Source organism: Coffea eugenioides, chromosome 2, assembly GCF_003713205.1.
Source record: "Coffea eugenioides isolate CCC68of chromosome 2, Ceug_1.0, whole genome shotgun sequence".
NCBI lineage: Eukaryota > Viridiplantae > Streptophyta > Magnoliopsida > Gentianales > Rubiaceae > Coffea > Coffea eugenioides.
The window spans coordinates 7,492,908-7,513,310 of NC_040036.1; the positions used below are offsets into that span (position 1 = coordinate 7,492,908).

A 20,403-nucleotide genomic window follows, 5' to 3' on the forward strand; every position below is an offset into this window, starting at 1 on the left:
GTCTTGCTCCAGAATATAAGTTCTTGATCAACCTTATATTATGGGCTTAGTTTGCTGTGGGATTACGTACTAGAGAATGGAGATGGAAGACTACTTTTGAGACGGAGTGGGGAAGGAAACAGGTAGTCGTATATAAATGGAGCTAGAAGGAGTAGGAGGAAAGGCAATTCTAGGTCCAAATTGAATGCATGAAAGCAACTAAAGAATCTACGAGGAGAGTGAAAAAGTCATGTTCTATCAGTAACTGGTTTTGGAAGGTATAGGAGGAACAGCTCTCTTTGGAATTTTGGATCTTTCAGTGTGGTTATACCATTGGCTTTTCCTGATTTTCTACACAATTATTTTGTCTGTTTGATAATAACTTTTTTAGCAAGTCCTTTGCTTTGAGGGTCCGACATGGGTCAGCCAGTGCAATTGTCGTATAATTAAAGTTCATGCATGCAGTATAATATCAATTAAAAACCTTCTAATTAGTTGATGGATGTTGACAGGTGCAATTGATCATCTAGAGTCTTTGAACTTATCTATTGGTTAACTTCTCTTACATTAGAAAGACAAAACCAATTAACTGGTCAGTCGTGCACTCAAATGGACTTTTATAAGAAATGGGAAGAAATCCATTTATGGGCGCCATCTATAAGAGACAAAGAATGGAGAGTAATTACAATGTGTTCGTTCATACATGTATGTGATTTTCTCCAAGACCCAAACATCCACGACACTAATCATTTGACTAATTACGAGTCGAAATGCTTGGATCATTCAATTGATTGTGATCGGTGCATGTGTGAATAAACAAATGAAAAAACAGATAGTTACGATAGGCTGAGCTTCATCTGCTCTCTTGAATTTACTATCCCCTGTATTTGTGTAGTGAATGTCCATAGAATCTTTCGAGTCTTTCCTTCGAGATCACGTCAATTTAAAAGTCAAATAACGAATTAAGAAAAATGCATCTAGCTAGGAGTATAAGACTACGACATATGCGCATACATGCAATATCTCACAAATTACTTGCTAATATTTCCTACGTCTCTTTAGTAATGCATACTCCCCATAAACCGAGTATAATTTTGGTAATGCTTGCATTATCATGATGGATCTATCATCCATGGCTGCCTCTTCCTTCCCTTTCGCCAGAACAAGAAAAGGAAAAACAATTCAGGATGTAATTGAATTCTTTTTTGCTCTTTTTAGTTCCAAAAAAGTGCATTTTGTATGTGCTCATGCTAACAAAGGCAAATAGCTTGCAACATATCTATGAGGAATTAAATCTCAGTATCCGTTGACATGAAAGCCAAGATCAGTGTAATGACTGGCCTGCCTGAATTCTTATCTTAGGGCGCACAAAAGTTGCTGATGCACCTTATATAATTACCTTATCATTAGAGTAAAGGAGAGAACACTGGAGCTAATTCTTGGTTCTGTAGTAGCATAAGGGTTGTTTCTTTGGTCTGATGTTTGGTAGCATTATTGCAGGGCTCTATGTTGCTTCTGTAGCTTCTTCGACTTCCACACTTATCTGATTGTGGGGCTATATAAATTACTACCGTGAACGTATCCACCATATTACAATATTAATGTTAAGGCTATTAAAGTCTTGAAAACAACTTGCAGAAAATGATTCTTTTCGCTCAAAGTTAGAAGCAACCTTCAATTCCAAAACCTTATAAAATTTTGTGGGAGGAGACAAGCAGCAGCTGCGTAATTAATTCAATCATTGACTACCAAAGACTGGCTCTTTATTTATTTATGGAGAAAACACATATATATATATATAAAGCTCTCCAAAATTGTCTGACCTCTGTAGATTTTATCAACGTCTTTATTCTCAACTTGTTGTGAAAGCGAAGGGGAGAAAAAAGAGAATGGTTTGATTACTAGACAAGAACAAAATGACCAAGAAACACTTTTGAGGAGAATTATTAACTGAGTAAATTAAATATACTAAGATAACTTCTTAATTTGCTGTGATCTTGCAGACTGATCATTAATAAACTAAGACCGGGCAAAGGTTGATGCAACATCACGTACATATCTATGACATGACACTCTCGTTAATATGTTAGGTTCAATAATTAAATTCTGATCAAGGTAACTAAAAGCTGATTGAAATATGCTTAATTGGAGTACTTGTTTTGTATGTATATTCTTGACGATGTCAGCAAAATAAAACTGTTCCAAAGTGCATGATTCTTCGTTCCTCCTGATGCAGACATGGGCATATTCACACACACAGTAGGACAACACATATTCCACAACCAACAACCAGCAGACCAATTTCAAAATTCACATGCACTCATTTCTCTTTCGCTTAAATGATTGAGGAGTACTACTTTGTTTACATATTATGGACGACTGAATTATTTGCTACTACTATCCCATTTGGATAATCTGGAGAGCCATAAACTGTGCACCCCCACCAGCCCCACAAAAAAAAAAAAAGTAAGCTGACATATCTGTAATATGAAACATTAGATTGTTTTGACAATATGCTTGCCTCGACTTACAAGCAAAGAAGAAAGAAATAACCGCGTGTCTGTACAGAAATGTAAGAAGAAGACTTGGATGTGCATAAGGAATTGAATTTCTGAGGATTACAAATTGTCAACTAGCAATAACTACGTCAAAGATGGATCAGGTAATTCATAGACTTGGAAGTGATTCAGTTATCCTCATTCGTGACGATCATATCCATATTCAAAATGGAGGGTATTTCTTTCAATTTGTCGTTTGTTTTTAGTAATATTTTTATGCTCCATCTTGTTAAGTATTCGGAAGTGGGGTCGATGATTAGGTTTGCTGTATCAGTTATTTGATCCTTTTTCTTTACGTTGTAATTTTATAGTCACAACCACATCTTACAAATTGTTTCCAATTGGCAAGGATCGAAACTGGACGCATAACGGAATACTTCTGGTAGCCTTAATTAATCGAGACATTAAGTAATCACCTAATATTAGCCAATGTGGTGTCTCTTTTTGTTGCCAAAAGGTATCATTCGCCTCCATGCATCTTAGAAGCAACTAGTGTACTTCCCATACCCATTTATGTTCATACATGGCTATAGATAAACGAAAGTCCATAGACTCGTTTCTTTAAGGAAAATTGAGAAACCATAGTTATTTAACTTGAAAAATGTTAACTAGTCTAGCTTCATCAAGTAGTAGTTATATTCCCAAGTCCATCTTGGCAAAAGGAGAAAAAGAAGAAAATTAGTGTTTAAGCCGAGGAGTAAACGGAAGAATACCCAGTCCTGCATACTGCTAAATGCACAATAGTTGGTTAAATTAATTTTGGTATGGTGCAATTACCAGTGTCAAAGGTCAATAGAGACAGAAATCAGCTCACTTCAGACCAATCAAGGATTGCTGAATGTAAAACAAGTTATCTACACTGAGATCCTTTCAAAAAGAAAAAGAAAAAAAAAAAGTGAGGCAAATAGTTACAGAACAGCAACAATCATTTAATCTGCGCTATCAATACGAAGCTTAATCATTCCAGAGAAAACAATAATGGTGATAATAATTATAACAATAAGCGTGCTTCACTTAGTCCAATCTAATGCTGGAAAAAGAAAGAAAGAGAAAAACTCATTTCGTTTTACTTTATGTGTGTAGGCCATAGAAGAAAATCCAAAAAATAATAAGCCAAACTAGAAGACATTGTTAGAATTGCATTCTAGAAGCTAAAAATGCAGAGGAAAATGCATTTACTATCGTCCCGGTGGCAGGATTCAGGTGAACATTGAAAAGCGAAAGCCGTCAGCATAAACGGAGTAATATCTTGAACTTGAATCATGCAATTAATTGCAAAAGCAAGGGTGATTGTAACTCTGGATGTAGCAGTATAAATCAAACTTTAGGTGCAGATGATCCCAATTTATTAACCAATGTTTTAAAAGGATTCAAATTCAAGAACTCGATTCAAAGGTAAAATATGGAATTTGTATGGATCAGAGATTTTCTCGAAGTATGGATTTTAAAAGCTTTCCAACGAAGTATATGACTACTACTACGTAAACAATTTAGCTGTACATTGTGGCAAAGACATGCTGTGCAACTTGATGAAATTTCAAGGGAGTGCTCTGGCACAATTCTTAGATTTTTTTCGCTGCTCACCTACAGCCCAAAACCTCACCTGCAGCCCAAGGAGGGACTTAAGCCCCTCCCTGGTGGCCACTAAACCATTGGCCCAGTGGTTGGCTACCCTAGGTCGCTGCTGCAAATATATCCTTGATACAGTACTTCTTCTTCTTCTTCTAGGCATGAGTGTGTGGGAGGAAGGGCTAAGATGGTTGTGACCAACCCCTTGCAGTTAGAAACAGTTATTCAGAAATCTAGTATTCCATCAAAAGTACGGAAAATAAAATAATTTGTCGATGATTTACCAATATAAGCATTTTCGAAATGTTTGAACCTCTCTATGATTTTTTCCAATTTTGTAGCACGGGCTAGGCTATTGCTTTTCTGAACTGCTATGTTTAAGTGATCTTGGTGTGTAATCCTCATTCTCTAGATTGATTGAGTACTCCAAGTGACATCAAGCACGTTGCTAAAAAATAATAATAATAAAAAAGAAAGAATTCTGTCCTATACATTCTATGCTCTCTTTGTAGAAGATTGGCCTAACAAATTTGTCTACTAATCCATGAAACAAGTTTTCCTAAACTTGTGGGCTCCTTCTAAATTTAAATTAAGAAAATAGTTCCCTCATATATAGTTAAATAAATTTTTTCGTCCTTCACTTTTAAAATAGAAACTTTACATCTCTTACAAAATTAAATCAATAAAATTTAGTTCTAATCTAGATTTTTTACCACTTTTTACCATGAATTCATTACATGACCCACATGTGGTTATATTCTTAGGAGTAAAAATATTAAATCCTATTTATAGTTAAACAAATGACCTGATTCATATTTATTTTTATCCCTAAAAAAGTATGATCTAATCTAACACATTTCATTTTTTCCCCTAAAAAAGTGAAGTCTGATCTAATATATATTTATTTTTTCACTAAAAAAGTGGGATTTGACTTTTTTGTACGTAAAAAATGAATGCATAAAGGTCACGTGGTATTTTTGGTTAAAAAGTTGTTGAATATTTAGATTGGGATCAAATTTTGCTAACTTAAATTTATAAGAGACGTAAAGTTAACATTTTAAAAGTGAAAGACGAAAAAATTTATTTAATCAAATGTAAATGAGATTTTGAATGATTTTTATTTCAAATTAATACATATGAACCAATTTAGGCTTGTAATTGGTTTAGTATTGGGCACCGACCATGACAGTGTTCATAGCTTGGACATGTCCTTCTGATCTTTTGTTTGGGCCTCAAACATTTCTTCAGTTTTTCCAAAATTTCTTGTTTCACCCTCATCATTACTTAACAGACCAAGAGGGGTCGAACTCTACTGTGTCTTCAAGTTATCTTTTTGGATTTGCTTTTTACAGGTTGCTGGTCATGGACATGTTATACATTGATCGCAATTGTTGAACCTCCAGGCCCCGTCACAATTCTCAGGTACATCCAGCCATTTTAGTCCCAACTCCCGATGCAATCCAGAGGTCTAACTCTTGGCGGATAGCGTACCAAGCCCAAACATTACAGTCCAACGTTCAACAAGTTTTGTGGTAGTAGTCCATTTCTTCAACATGCGGTCTGTTTTGATTTGATATTATTTGAATAAATTGGTAGAATAATACGTTATAAAACTTTTGTGACGTGATATATATGAGGTGGAGTGAAAATTGGTTTTTTTTTTTAAAAAAAAAAAAGTAGATTGAGGTACATGTTTATAACAAACGAATTTTCCAAATAAATTACTATCCAAACACACCCCAAGTTTGTCGAATAAAGGAGTCATTTTTGAATCTCGCATGGATTCCAGCTTCCAAGTGAAATAGGAGCATTACCAGCATCTTAGAAGTTAGAAGATATTTCCCATACCGACATAACTAGCCCATCTACCGACGGAGGACAGGATGGCCAAAAAATTGAAACCAATAAAAATTCTGCGACAAAACACTGCCATTAATTGGTGAAATTAGAAGCACGGAAGCAACTGCAAACAAACTAGGCCCACAAAACATCGACCCAGAGAAACCTCTAAGCTTGTCGAAACAACGGTCCCGCGTCTGACAAGTAAGTTTTTTTTTTTTTTTATGTTTATCTAAAATTTTACTGAAACTCGTTATAAAAAGTTGTAGAAAAATTTTTGTATGACGAAAAGTTTTTTCCTTTTCTTTTTCTTTCTTTCTTTCTTTTTTCTTTTCTTCCTCTCTTTTTCTTCTTCCTTCCCCTTCCCCTTCCCTCCCCTGTTCCTTCTCTCAAAAAACCTGCTAGATGAAGCAACAAAATAATTTTTTTTTTTGCTTTTTTTCTCTCCCCATCTCCTCCCCGCCACCTCTCCCTGTTCCTTCCCCGCCATCCCTCTTTTCTCTCTCCCTTTCCTTCTCCCCTTCCTTTGCCCGCCAATTCTCCGTCTCCCTTGCCAGATGAAGCAACAACAAAATTTATTTTTTTTTTTTTGCTTTTTCTCTCACCCTCTCCTCTCCTTCCCTCACCGAACAAAGCAGCAATAGAAACTTTTTTTTTTTTTTACAATTTTCCCTCTCCCCCTCTCTTCCCCTTCCCCCTTCCCCCTCCCCCCGCCACCCTCCCCCTCCACCGGTGCAATTTGGTCTCGCGACCAAATCGGCCAAAGGGGGAGGGGAAGGGTGGTGGGGGAGCAAAGGAGGAGAGGAAGAGGGAGAAAGGAAAAAAAATGAGAGGACCAGATCGGGCAAAGTGGGAGGATGGCGGGGAAGAGAAAGAGGGGGAGAGGGGAGGGGGAGAAAGAGAAAAAAAAAAAAAAAGGACTGGCATCGGAACCGGTGGCGAAGGTGGTGGCCGGCAACGGAAGTGGTGATGGGTTAGAGTGGGGGAGAAAGAAGAAGAAAAGGGGAAAGGATTTTTTTTTTTTTTTTTTGTATTTTAAAGTGTGTAGGTAAAAAAGTTTGAGATTTTTTTAGATTACTATAGCTAAAGTTGATAAAAAAACTAATAGAAAACAAACGTGGGTAAAAACCCATTTGCCAAATAGGCCCAACTATTGCATCACTTTAGTAACAGAACTGGTCAGAAAATTACTCTTTTTTTTTTCAGAGACGATAAACATAATCTATCCTACACTAAGGGGAAGGGGGCGGATCTAAGTAGGCCCAGGAATAACCCGAAGGAGACTGACCCACCACCAGATCAGACGGGTGCACAACACACCTGCCTGATTTTTTTGGAAACAAGCCACTTAAATGTGGTATTTTGGCACCCCACCAACTAGGTGGTGGCCACTAAGCCAATAGCCTAGTCGTTGTCAGGAAATTACTCAGCAGGCCCACTTTTAGAGATGAATAGCCCAACAGCTAAAGAGGTCTTAGTATTCGTACTGCAGTCTATACGGTATATGCCATTAGGTCCATTGGAAAATCACGTAACTCAATGGATATACAATCAACAATGCTTTTAGCATCATCCTAGCACCCAACCGTTACGAAGGCACCATTTGGATTGGAACAAATGAAAGGAAAAGAAAGGAAAGCACACTAGTAGAAAAAGAAAGTAACTTGTGGTTTCAGAGACATGTTCTAATCTATAAGGAGAGTAGAGTAGAGGGAAATGATTTCCATCTATCTTGTTTGAATTAAATATAAAAGAAAATGAAAGGAAATACTAAAATTTTGTTTAGGTTGAGCAAGGGAAAAAAATCTAAGTATCACTCAATTAAAAATGAAAGGAAAAAAGTTTTTTAAACAAATTTAAATGATTTTATTAAATTTGATACCTTATCCCTCTGTTTTTGCCCACTTTTTGGACTGAAACCATACTAGAACAAACAATTGTATCATTTCCCTTCTTATTCTTTCATTTCTTACCTCAAAATTCAATCAAAAAAAAAATCCTTCCAAATCCTATCCTCTCCTCTCCCTCCTATTCCCTCAATCCAACCAGTACCTAAATACAAATCACTGGAACATAGTTTTTTATGTTAATTTTTTAGAAAGAGAGAAACTAATTTAGAAAATTATCTAAATACAAAAGGAGAGTTAATTGTCAATGTATGCATTCACTTAATAATAGTAATTCAAATGTGTTAAAGAATGTTCTTGTTAAGATGTTTCAAGAGTTAATATATTGGAAAAAGTGAAACTAATTTGAAAAAGTAACTAAATATATGGACAATTAATTACGAGCATGCATTTAAATAATAAATTATGTGTAGTTTGAGTGAATTAGTGAGTTATGTAGACGTTTCTTGCTTGATTTCAAAGCTATGTTTGGGTTATCATAGTAGTAAGCCTCGTTGCATCCTGTGGTGTTTGCCACGCTCCATCTGACGACATGAATCACATCTTCCTTTCTTGTCCAGTAGCCATTCAATCATGGGCACTCAGCCATTTATCTACAAAAGTTCATTTGGATACCGCTCAGCAAGTCACAATATGGCTCCTTAATCTCCTACATCATCTATCAAGAAAAAACATGGAATTGGTAGCTATAATGCTGTGGAATCTTTGGAACAATCGCAATGGAGTTACCTTTGAAGGTTCGTATAATGACCCACTTAGTTTGGTTTCTTTTTCTATAAATTATGCACACCAATATCGTGAAGCTACTTTAAATCCAACGCATGGCTCAATAACTTCTATGCAATACCAAGCCACACAAACTTAGTGGAAAAAACCTCAAATGGATTTTGTCAAAGCAAATTTTGATGGGGTCATTGTTCCATTAGAAGGCTTCTCAGGTATTGGGGTGGTGGTGCGTGATGGCGTAGGCGACCTCATAGCTAGATTGTCTAAGAAAATTCTTGGTATTTTAGCCCCGTTTGTGATCGAAACTTATGCGGCGAAGTTTGTAACTAAATTGCTGGTTGAATTAGGCTATAGTCACGTTGCTCTTGAGGGTGACAATCTAAAGATTACAAAAATGCTTTAGCAATATGACTCTGATGATTCAGCATGTGGCGTATTGATTGATGATGTCTTGCAACTTCTGCAAAATTTCACCAGGTGGAAAGCCATATGGATACCACGTTCTTTGAATAATGCAGCCCATAGCTTTGCTAGGAATGCTTGTACTGTCATGGATGACTATTTATGGAAACATTCATCCCCATCTTTTGTACTGTCCGCACTTCAGGCGGATCTTATTCCATCTTAATAAAACTTTATGCTTTTAAAAAAAAAAAAAATAGTAGTAAGCCTCGTTATGATTTTTGTTGGTTCCTTGTTTTGATGACACCGGAGCTGTTAGCGATACTCTTGGCATTGAATGATATGAAGTTTTATGTTAGTTCAAAATAATTACTAAACATACCTAATAATCGGTATAGAATCAATAGAAAAATTTCATGTAAATATATAAGAATCTCACTTGCTAATTCACATTTTAAGTGGGGTCAACTTGATACGTTAAATGAAATTAATTGAGACCCTTACGTGTCAATGTGGAGTTCTTTCATTAGTTAGGAAAAACTTACTAAACATGTCTAGTAGTAATAGTTGCTCTAAATCTACATAAAATTTTTCATCAAGAGATGGCCAATTTATTTCGTAGTTAAGCATTCGAGCTTTAATAGATGCCCTATGATTACTCCAATATTCAATAACTACAGAATCTCAACAACGATTTGTGCATTAACTTGATTGACGTTATTGAAGATAAGATATATCTACATCCCTCAAATTTTGAAATGTAGATATTTGTTGTTGTCATAGTTATTAAACCCGGCCCGGCCCGGCGGTCGAACCGGTCAAACCGGTGGACCGGTCATTGGACCGGGCCGGGTTTGGAATCAGATCGTTTGTGCAAAGAGACCGTTGACTTAGTCAACGACCCGGCGGTCGAACCAGGTTAAACCGGAAACCCGGCCGGTTTTGGCCGGTTTTGTCACTAACCGGATTTTGTGGAAAAATTATATTGCTATTGTTGGAACTCGAACTTCGGACCTCTGCCCCAACACTACCGCCTGCTTACCACCAAACTACTTCCATATATGTTGATATAGTAGCTTTATTATGATATATAAATGTTTTTTCAATTCTATCTTTTTTTCTCTAAAACAAATTTATTTGGAATCTTTTAATAAAAATTTATTACCCTCCAAACTCTATAAGTTATAAAATGGATTCCAAAAATAACATATTACATAATTCATTTAAAGACAAATATTATTTTTAATAATTTTTTACACTTAAAATTCATAAATAAGCTAGATAATTACACTAAATATAGATAAAATTTTACACCTGAAGTTTAGTATATTAATAAATAACTTTATATTTGATTGATTCTTATATGAATTAATTATTTTATAACAAATTAAATTAAATGAGCTTTTGTTATGACATTATTTATTACAATTTATATCATATATCTTATATAAATAATTATGAAATATAATATTTAAATATATGTAGTGACCCACCGGTTCAACCATTCACCCACCGGTTAAACCAGTAACCCGTTGACCCACCTCCTTCGCCGGATTCCTTCCCGGGTTGGGTTTAATAACTATGGTTGTTGTACAATTTGTTGTAACTTGACATAAGCCTTACAATATGGATAATATAGTTGACTTGGCATGCTTGTTCTATCGTCTACCACGGTTCGAGCAATCTAAATTCCACACCTTTTCATTATCGTACTTTTTGCCCTTCCCCTTTTTCATTTTTCGTCTTTTTATTCTTCATTGAGAAGTTGGTCTTAATAAATGTCTTTACTCTTAAGGCTTTGACTGATGATCATCGTACTGTAAGGGACATACACAGTCAACTCAAGGATATATTTCAAAATCTGCAAGAAAAAATAGGAAACCGAAGTAAATTCCTGTCTCCTTTTATAACCCATTGGGCAACCAACACGTATCGCGGCACCAAGGCTGCGGCCACATGCTCTGATCTCAGTCCTCCATTTAGATCTTCAAAGCCTTCCCTGCCCTGGCTTTGCGCTTGCCATTCAAACTTCTCACCCCAGAACTCCCGTACACGGTGAAAAACACACACTGCGCTTTATTGCCATATTCCTAGAAGGCATATAATTTTCGACAGAACAACCCATCATTCCATGCAGGAACTGCAACTTTTTTTCACTGCAGAAAAAAGTTCCGGATATTTTTCTTTTGAATTTTGACGCCATCATCAATGTCTCAGACCCGGGAGAAATCTGGCCAGGAAACCTTGAACCCGTTCAAACCGTTCCTCGTTTCCAATCAGCGCAACGATTTCTTAACGACTTCCGTAAAAGGTGGCATTTTGGCTTTCCTCTTCGTCTCCGCTGCGTTGCTTGTTTACTCGGTGTTCACAAGTCAACCTCCCTGGTTTATCTGCCCCGAATGCCCGAACCCGACTGACAACATCTCCACAACAGCCTGTAACACCGAGGAAGGCCCTATTTCCAGCCCGACCAACATAACCCACATCGTGTTCGGCATCGGCGGGTCGACCTCGACGTGGAACGATCGGAGCCACTATTCAGCGCTGTGGTGGCAGGATAACATCACACGGGGGTTCGTTTGGTTAGATAAGGAACCCGACGCGGGCACACCATGGCCCGAGAACTCCCCTCCCTATAGGGTCTCCTCCGACTGGACCCGGTTTAGGTACACAAGCTCACAATCAGCAGTCAGGCTCTCCAGGATCGTGGTGGATTCTTTCCGGGTCGGGTTACCGGATGTGAGGTGGTTCGTGATGGGAGACGACGATACGGTGTTTTTCCCGGACAACTTAGTTACGGTGTTAGCCAAGTACGATCACCGCCAGATGTATTATGTTGGTGGGAATTCGGAGAGCGTAGAGCAAGACATCACTCATTCCTATGATATGGCTTTTGGTGGCGGAGGAATTGCAATAAGTTATCCGTTAGCGGCGGAGTTGGTTAGAGTAATGGACGGTTGTCTTGATAGGTACTACAATTTCTACGGCTCTGATGAGCGGGTGTGGGCATGTATTAAAGAGCTGGGTGTCTCCCTCACTAGAGAGCGTGGGTTCCACCAGGTACGCTGTGAATTATTTTGATGATGCATCCATTATAGTGCTAACTTTAGAGGAATCAATGCGCAGCACCAATATCTGTCGTATGGTAACAATTTATTGTTGTTTGAATTAGCGATGCGTCGATGTCGGATTTTTTCTTGTTTTGTCTGAAATTTTGTGCACTTCAATTTAAGTGGAAAAAAAAATACCAGCTTTTTTTTTTTTTGAAGCATTAAAAAAAAAAAATTAGCAGCTTAGTCCTAGGTCAATGACGTCGTATTCATTCACGACTTTGAACTTGGTAAGAAATGCTGACCGATTTGGAAGTCTTTTCTTTAGTGCAAGACTCTGATTTGTTTAAAAAAATTAGTGGACGAGAATTCTAATCAGTGAGTGCGTAATAGTGCCCTGATTTTTTAGTGGGGAAAATTCTTAAATCTTCGTAGTATTTTGTTGTCGTATATTACAGCGCATTTTTTTTTTTATACCTTTCTAGAAGAAATCAATCGATTAGGTACTTAATTTAAGGGGTGCTTATGTTGGACTTGAATTTATATCATCAAGAGGTAACCTGACAGTCTGGTAAAGTACAACTGTAGAAATGAGAAATGTCCTTGAAACAAGAAATTAATCTATATTCCTCTGGGCTCCTTGTTTATGTTGGTTCTGGACATGGTTGAATGTATAGTAGATAGACAAACACTTGACCTTCGCATGTTGCTTTTATCCTCGTACGTGGCAGCTGTCAAACCTACTTAGTCTGATGCTTGTTTTTGCCACGTAAATGGTAGTTTAGGTGAACTGCTTTGTGGGTGAACGTCTTCTGTTTTCTTTGTCCATAAGTTTGCATTTGTACATTTGTCCTTCTTCCATAGTTGGATGGTGAACCGATGTTTTAAAAGTAGTGTCTGTAATCCCCATTTGGCAAATAAGTTTGTTTTGGGTGTTTGGGTGAAACTTTACTGTAGAAGTTGTAGGAAAAATTTTTAAAATGTGTAAATTTTTGGATATTTTGAAATGTATAGTTTAAAAATTTTGAGAAATTTTTTAAGATTACTATAACTAAAGTTATTAAAAAATTTGTAGCAGACAAACATGACCAAAAATTTGCTATTGTAGAAAAATATACTGTAGAAAAATTAACCTTATTTTATAGTACTCTGTAGGGTCTGGTCTTGGTGCACCGTGGCCCGGTGATTAATTACATGTGATATAGGTGTGTTCTCATGTGGTGTCGATTTTTCAAATGTTGTTGGATTGTAATTATGGAGTAAAACTTCTCTAGATAAAATTTTGATTGTAGCTTTTTCTTTTTCTACCATGAAATATCTAAATCCTAAATATACAATAAAATTACAATAGCAAAAAAACTCATAATCCAAAAAGTACAATATAAAATCAAGTGAAATAGTCAAATGAGAATAGCCCCTTGGTAGAGTTGAATGCAGAAAAATGCTTCAGTTAGGTTGGATAAAAGTTCAAAAGAATATGGATACGGGTCTCTCGATACATATTTTTTTGTATAATTATACACTTAAAATTTAACACAATATCTTATCTGACAAAATTAAGACGGTACGTCTCATAAAAGGTTTTTTTTTTTTTTGGTTCAGTATACATGTTATAGAATGTAGACACGTGTTCTTGCATCCCCAGTAGTTTTTCAGCACGCTAGCTTGGGCGGCTACTACTTAAATAAAGGACTTGTGAGCAGCCCAATACTTAAAAGGAAGAACATAGTTAATAAAGCTACCTAATAGCACTCTGGTCAAATTGAAGGAGTATCTCTAGTATTACAATCCTGCTAGAGTCTGAGGTTTTCATTGAAGAAAGAAATTGGTTTATCTTGATTATTATTTGTTGACTAGGCACATTTTCTTTTAAATAGATTATGATGTGTATTCTTACTTAGCGGAATTCACCACCATTTAATTTGACCGTACCTTGTGATTTGTGATTACGATTAAGATGTAGATATTGGGCCACGTATGCGCTTGTCCTTTAACCCTTTTTCTCGTCTTCAAGATTCTACTTGGAAAACGATGTAAGCATAGGCCACTTCATGTGATTGCCAGAGTCTTTTATGTTCTCGTTGGTTGTTGCCATGGTATCCACTTTCCACTATGCTTAGGAAAAGATCTAGATTCGTCTTCCTCCTACTCCCTGCACAATCTTTTAATTCTAGAATGTGCAATTAAAGAGTACGAGATTGAATATAATCAAAGTCTGATCAATTAGCTATCTTCATGTGGGTTCATCTATTACAATTCAATGTCATTAAGATTTTCGTTTTTTCCCCCCCTTTCAAGGATGTATGACAAAGGAGTTGATATAACGAGGTTATGTTTTGCTTATTTCAGAAGCTCAATAAGAGATGTAATAGAAATGTGAAATAGGAAGGGAACATGATTTGTATCTAAAAATGGCTATTTGCCCTTAATTCCCACAAGCCAATCCGTCCATGCCTTCCCTTTTCTTCTCTTTGGTGGGGTTATGGGGGGAAGAAAAGAAAAATTATTGCCAAGGACAGCAACAAACTGTAGAGAAGGCCATTATATCGTTTTTCAATGTCTCCACCCAATTGATGGTTCTTGGTCTACCATTATGAAGTCAGGCGTACCTTTTAAGTTTTAACTACGGAAAGAAACAAAGAAAGAAAATTTATATTCAAGTCTAACACTTCAGCCCCAGGCAACGGAAGTGCTGGACAAAATGTAATATGCTAGAACATGTGACAATTAGTCCAGTCATCTTATATATTAGACTACGACTTTTCAAAATGAATGCAGTCAACTCGCACTTGCCATTTCTATTTGAAGTTATGGTTCGAGATGTCAACCTGTAGATGATTTTTTTGGTCCTAAATTCTTGTTTGGTATTATTACTCTTAACATCATTTTGATCAAAAGAAAAAGAAAAAAATCAATCATGGTACTTTCATGTGAAAAAGTACAATCAAACTTCTGCTTATGCTTATGGCATTAAAACTTTCAGATTGATATTCGAGGTGACCTATTTGGTCTTCTGGCAGCACATCCTATGGTACCCCTTGTATCGCTCCACCACCTTGACCATGTGAAACCATTGTTTCCAAATCTGACTCAGCACGAGTCACTGGAAAACCTCATCCAAGCATACCATATGGACCCAGCCCAGATAATGCAGCAGTCATTCTGCTACCATGGGTGGTATAAATGGTCTGTGTCTATCTCATGGGGCTACGCTGCGCAGATATACCCTTCATTATTGATAGCTGGAGACTTGGAGAAACCATTGCAGACATTCCGGACATGGCGGAGTTGGAGCAATGGACCCTTTATTTTCAATACACGTCCTGTGAATCCTGACCCTTGTGAACGCCCAGCTGTATATTACATAGAGGGGATTGGCGAAGATGGCAACGGTGGGACTCTCACTAGTTACAGGAGGTCCATTTCTGAGCCTGAGAATTGTAGGGGAGGACACCATGGCCATGCAGTGGGTATTGAGAGAGTTCTCGTCTCAGCATTGAAAATGGACCAAAAAGAATGGAAGGTTCGTTCCATTTTTTCCCCGTTGCTTAACCATTTTAATATGCATATTAGCCGCCGCTAAGACTCTGAAGGTATGTCTTCGCACAAAGTAGGACACGGATAATTGATTGAACCAAAAAGCTAGAATCCCAGAAGTTGGATAAAGTCTTGAACCAAACTTTGCTAGGCGTGGCATTTCCTGTCTTGTTTCATAACTTAAAAAATGTTGAGCATCACAAATTAGTTGAAAGTTCCGGCCGCGCTATTTTCCAAAATGTTTTGGTGATTATTCTATATCCAGCATTTTACTTGCATAAAGTGGCCTAATTGTTTTTACTTCTTGTGCAATTGCTTTTGAGAGGTTGGCTATACGCAAGCATTAGGCAATTGAAGTATAAGACGGCTGTCAATTTTACTTTGTAAATATTGAAATTTGGTAGTGTTATTCTTGCTTATGCCTCTTCTAAACTGCCTTTTAAACAGCTACGAGAGAGGTCATTCTCTTGATCCATGTTATACGACCAAAAAAGTTGCATCTTTTGGTGATTATATGTTTTTTGGATGATATATCTCGTGGTCTGTGAATGCTTGTGCAGAGCCCCCGTAGGCGATGCTGTGAAATCAAAAGCTCCAAGGACGGCACTCTAAAGGTGTTGATTAGAAGATGTAATCAACAAGAGTCCATTACCCCCTAAGGTTTTGGTAAATAGAATACCCTTTTCTTTCTTCTTTTCTTTGTTTTTTTCCCCTGTCGTATCGTAGCTTTCAATAGATGTTTATCTTGAAAGCAATTTATTGGTGCCGGGGATCGTGTAAAGTTGGCTCTCTAATAATTAAATAGCGTAGAAGATTGAAACTTTTTGTTATTTTGTGGTAACTATTCAAGAGAGTAAAATGCAAGGTCTAGCCATCCTTTTGATTGGATGAAAAATTTTTGTTCTCATCACGGAAAATCCAACAGTGCGAAGATTATGGAAAGAGATGCTAATGAACCGGTCAATTCTGTTCAAAGAATGTACACGAGAATACGTTGACTTTTGAGCTCGGACTGAAGGAGAAACGAAGGGAAAGATCAGAAGAGTTTTGAGCCATCACTATACAAATCAAAAGTTTTAGAAAATTCATTCCTCTCTCAGGCGGTCGAATAGAATTTGCCACTCTTATGGATTGCTGCAAAAATGTCAATGGTTGCTGGTCTTCCAAAGCCTTCACCCAGGCCTCGCTCCTTGCACAATCTTTTTGGGATACGGTACTAGTTGCAGAACAATGTGTCTCTTGTTGCATTACCAGTAGTTGGGTTCACTCTGATGGTAAAAAGTCTTCAGACGAAGTGAAAATACATGAAAAAAAAAAATGTATCAGGACTCGCAGTAACCACATTACCCGTCTGCAACCTTGCAAAGGTATTCTCGTTGATCATCCCTGAGAGGAACATCCGTAAAATCTGCAATTACAAAATGCTCTGTATCAGCAACTTTTTTTTTTGTTTTAATTTATCCCTCTCTCAAGAAACATATTACTAGCATGCTTATGAGTCACAATTTGAATAATTTAGGCAGCATTTACCCCTCTTTTTGGGTAAGTGAGAGGATTTGAATTTAAAATCTCTTACTTTCGACTCTTTCCATCTTACCACCCAACCCAACTCTCCCCCAATGCAGCATTCCCAGGTTCCATGGGGTTGAAATCATTTCCAAGACCCAGTAGCCGTCTCAATACCAAATGTGAAGGAATATCTAATCAGTATAATCAAGTCCATATCGTGATTATCAGTCGTTTCTCGTTGTTTTGTCACAAAGATCAAGAAACAAGTGAAAAGAAGATCATCGCAGACAGAAAATAGGAAACATGGGCCAAGCGAGGGCACCAAGCGTTTTTCTATTCTCTGTACATGTCACAGTTAGTTACTTGTTTGCTCCTGTTTTGAATTCCCTGCAAAGTTATATTTTAACTATCCCACACCTGAAATTTATAACAGTATGGTAAATGATGCATCATGGCAATTGTAAGTATAAAATTAAAAGTTAGTTCTTCTTACCTGCGCCAGTTATAATTGACCCTCTGAAAGATGTATTCCCGGTAGCAAGTGCGCCTTCCAAGTTTGCATTGCTCAAATTTGCCTGCAGAAAGTGACAGTCACACCGGAGATGGAAGTCAATATCAAGGTCAAAAAACTTAAGAATCACAACTAGTACGTTACAGCTCCCAAGTGTAATCAGTTATATAAGCTCCAAATCCAGTTCAACAGCTACAAAAGCATGCTCAAAGGCTATGTGGATGGAAAGACAGCCATAATTTCTTGAACAGAATCTATTACAATCAAACATGCACTGAAATCCAGAATGTTGACGATACCATCAAACAGCATCTGGACATCTGAAATAGTTAAAAGAACTTCCAACCAAACACAGCCATTCCCTTGTTGTTCTTAAATTCTTTTTATGAGCACCATCATATTTTGGCAAGTAAAGAGGTGGTATCTTTTGTACCCAACTCTTCTCTATGGACTAGAATAAATTAAGCTTCTAGTTTGACTGCATGTTAGCTTGCTACTCAATCTGGACTGGTCAGGTACTCGTACATTCCCATCTTGATTTTTTTTTTGAAGCATAAGGGCATTGGTCACAGAAAACATCCAATTATTCAGAAGATGAACATCTTATATTCCCCCAAGAAAAAAGCACCTCAACTGAATATGCAGTGTAGCACCTTGCTCGTTACAAACATGGACTAATGGCAAATGATGAATAGACACAGTGAATTTTTTTATGGCAACAAAATCAACACAACACCAAAAGCATGAAATCTATGTATGACATGAAGCAAAATTCATTACCTTGGTCACATTTGCTAAAGAGAAGTCAGCTCCTCTAAGATCAGCATCAGATAGATCAGCACCTGAATACATATAAAGCAGAAACCAAGATTTTGTTTTGAATGGACAAAAGCTTCACGATCAGAATGTCAGATGAAGTAATATAGCATGCTCTATCTAAACCAGGGCTTTAGATTTGTGTAGCTGCCAAAGTACATTAGTAAAGCAGTTTTGCATAATCATTTTGATTTTCGAGTTATTCCCTTCAGTGACCATCACTGAGCTCCATTTTTGGAACCTAAATCTCACACGTTAGGTGCCAGTTTAGAAATGAAAACTTAGAATGGCAATTGCTACACTAATTGGTTTGTCCACATAAAGAACAAAGTAATTAGTTTGCCCTAGGTGCTTTTAGTTTACACTTTTCTTGTAAGTTACAATTGTAGTCTTTTGCTGTAGTGGAATCGGTGGCAGGCGGTTCATCATCAAGCATTTCAGTAATCGAATTTAATATCCCAGATACTCCCTATGTCTGCTACTTTAGATAAAAAATTCTGTTTTTCCATACTAGAAAAGCAAATGACATTTCAGTAGAGGATATACCTGTTAAATCAGCATCAAAGAAGCTAGCTCCTACTAATGCTGCGCCTTTGAATTTGGTTTGCCTAAGTATTGACTGTTCAACAGAATTCACATGACGCCACGCGACTTATCCAGGATTGAATACCCCAACCAAAAAAAAAAAGAAAAGAAAAAAGGTATGCAGCATACTTAATCTAAATGCATAGAGAAGTGGACGAATTTCAATTCCACATACAGTTTTAAAATCTTGCTTGACCAAACTCTTCCCACTAAAATCTTTCCCAGAGAGATCTTGTCCCCTGGTAACTTCTGCACCGTAAGGACCTCCACCCTTTTCTCCCCAGATTATGTAACCCAAAAAAAAAAAATCATTAATCATTCCAAAAAAAAAACCCACAATTTAGAATCACAATAAACGCTAAAATAATTGCGGGCTAAATTGTAGTTTTGGTTACCTTGAATGCTAAAGCAGGGTCGGATGCAAAGAAGAGGGAAGCAGAGAGAAGGGCGAGAAAGCTTGCCCTGGATATTGATTCTCCCAAGCAAAGCAGAGGATTCTGAGGAGCTTGAGACTGATGATTCACGGGACGCTGTAATGTGTGGAAATAAAATTGGCCAAGTTAATCAAATTGTAGTCTAGTGTACTTTTTGAGCTGAATTCACCGGAAAATGTAGCGTACCTGTGGCCTAGTGGCAGTGCAATTGAAGGGAAGAGAAAGAGACGGGAAGCAAAAATGCTGCTGACTGGGAAGCGGATTGTCAAGTTTGGGCTTTGGAGGGAGTTTGGAAGACAAGCAGACGTTCACAACTGCCATTGCTTCTGATCCAGAAATGGACTCACATCACATGTGGATAATCCCTGCGTGCTTAATTTATTTTGGTATACTACTAAACTTTTCTTACTATTTACTTGGTCAATAAATATTGGAGTACTACACTTTTTCTTCTTTTTTTTTGCACCCATAACATTTTGAGGAAAAAACCTGGGGAGCCCTTAAACTATTATCGTTGTTAACTTTTGGCCCCTCATCTAAAATTTGTTTCCGATTGATCCTTAAACAATTAAAAATGCATACTTTGAGGACTTCCGATGACTTTGAGCACAAATCTGACCGGAATTAAAGGAGAACTGAAGATGAAAAGAAACATCTCCTCTCTCGCCATCAAATCGTCCTCCCCATCACAATCGATCTCTTATGTTCTCTTCTCTCTGTGAAGAGAAAAATTTTAAAAATTAAGAACCAACCTGTTCCCTCGATTTTGCTCAAATTATTCACCAATAAAGTTTATCTTTTGGCCCAAAAATCAGCCTGAAAGTTGATAAAAATGGCGTCTTCATCAGCAGCAGCAGCAACCCAATTTCAGAACCCATTTTTGCATTATAAAACTCCATTTTTATAAACCTCAATTCTACAGGTCTTTGAGTGTAGTGAATGAAAAGATTGTTGGGATTGATTTGGGGAAAACGAATTCAG

At 37.2% G+C, this 20,403-nt stretch overlaps 2 protein-coding genes across 2 annotated transcripts; one reads left to right on the forward strand and one right to left on the reverse strand.

Moving 5' to 3' along the window:
- Positions 1 to 10,649: 10,649 nt before the first annotated feature.
- Positions 10,650 to 16,408, forward strand: LOC113760576. The gene is made up of 3 exons (XM_027303214.1): positions 10,650 to 12,040; positions 15,014 to 15,553; positions 16,128 to 16,408. Exons 1-3 carry the CDS (start codon positions 11,189 to 11,191, stop codon positions 16,224 to 16,226), a joined length of 1,491 nt encoding a protein of 496 aa, XP_027159015.1. The 5' UTR covers positions 10,650 to 11,188; the 3' UTR covers positions 16,227 to 16,408.
- Positions 16,409 to 16,499: 91 nt separating this feature from the next.
- Positions 16,500 to 19,792, reverse strand: LOC113760577 (thylakoid lumenal 15 kDa protein 1, chloroplastic). The gene is made up of 8 exons (XM_027303215.1): positions 19,609 to 19,792; positions 19,384 to 19,518; positions 19,164 to 19,259; positions 18,950 to 19,022; positions 18,368 to 18,429; positions 17,570 to 17,651; positions 16,915 to 16,975; positions 16,500 to 16,835 (listed from the first exon to the last, which is right to left on the reverse strand). The coding sequence occupies exons 1-8, from the start codon at positions 19,741 to 19,743 to the stop codon at positions 16,784 to 16,786; spliced, it is 696 nt and encodes a 231-aa protein (XP_027159016.1). The 5' UTR covers positions 19,744 to 19,792; the 3' UTR covers positions 16,500 to 16,783.
- Positions 19,793 to 20,403: the final 611 nt, after the last annotated feature.

What these genes read in the sequence shown, in the direction of transcription:
- LOC113760577 (XM_027303215.1), bottom strand. Translation starts at nt 19,743, where the DNA reads ATGGCAGTTGTGAACGTCTGCTTGTCTTCCAAACTCCCTCCAAAGCCC. An exon ending in TCAAGCAAGATTTTAAAACT is followed by an intron (nt 19,023 to 19,163) that starts GTATGTGGAATT and finishes TCTGTTGAACAG; the next exon opens with TCAATACTTAGGCAAACCAA. An exon ending in GTCAATTATAACTGGCGCAG is followed by an intron (nt 16,976 to 17,569) that starts GTAAGAAGAACT and finishes TTGTAATTGCAG; the next exon opens with ATTTTACGGATGTTCCTCTC.
- LOC113760576 (XM_027303214.1), top strand. Translation starts at nt 11,189, where the DNA reads ATGTCTCAGACCCGGGAGAAATCTGGCCAGGAAACCTTGAACCCGTTC. An exon ending in GAGAGCGTGGGTTCCACCAG is followed by an intron (nt 12,041 to 15,013) that starts GTACGCTGTGAA and finishes TAAAACTTTCAG; the next exon opens with ATTGATATTCGAGGTGACCT. An exon ending in TGGACCAAAAAGAATGGAAG is followed by an intron (nt 15,554 to 16,127) that starts GTTCGTTCCATT and finishes ATGCTTGTGCAG; the next exon opens with AGCCCCCGTAGGCGATGCTG.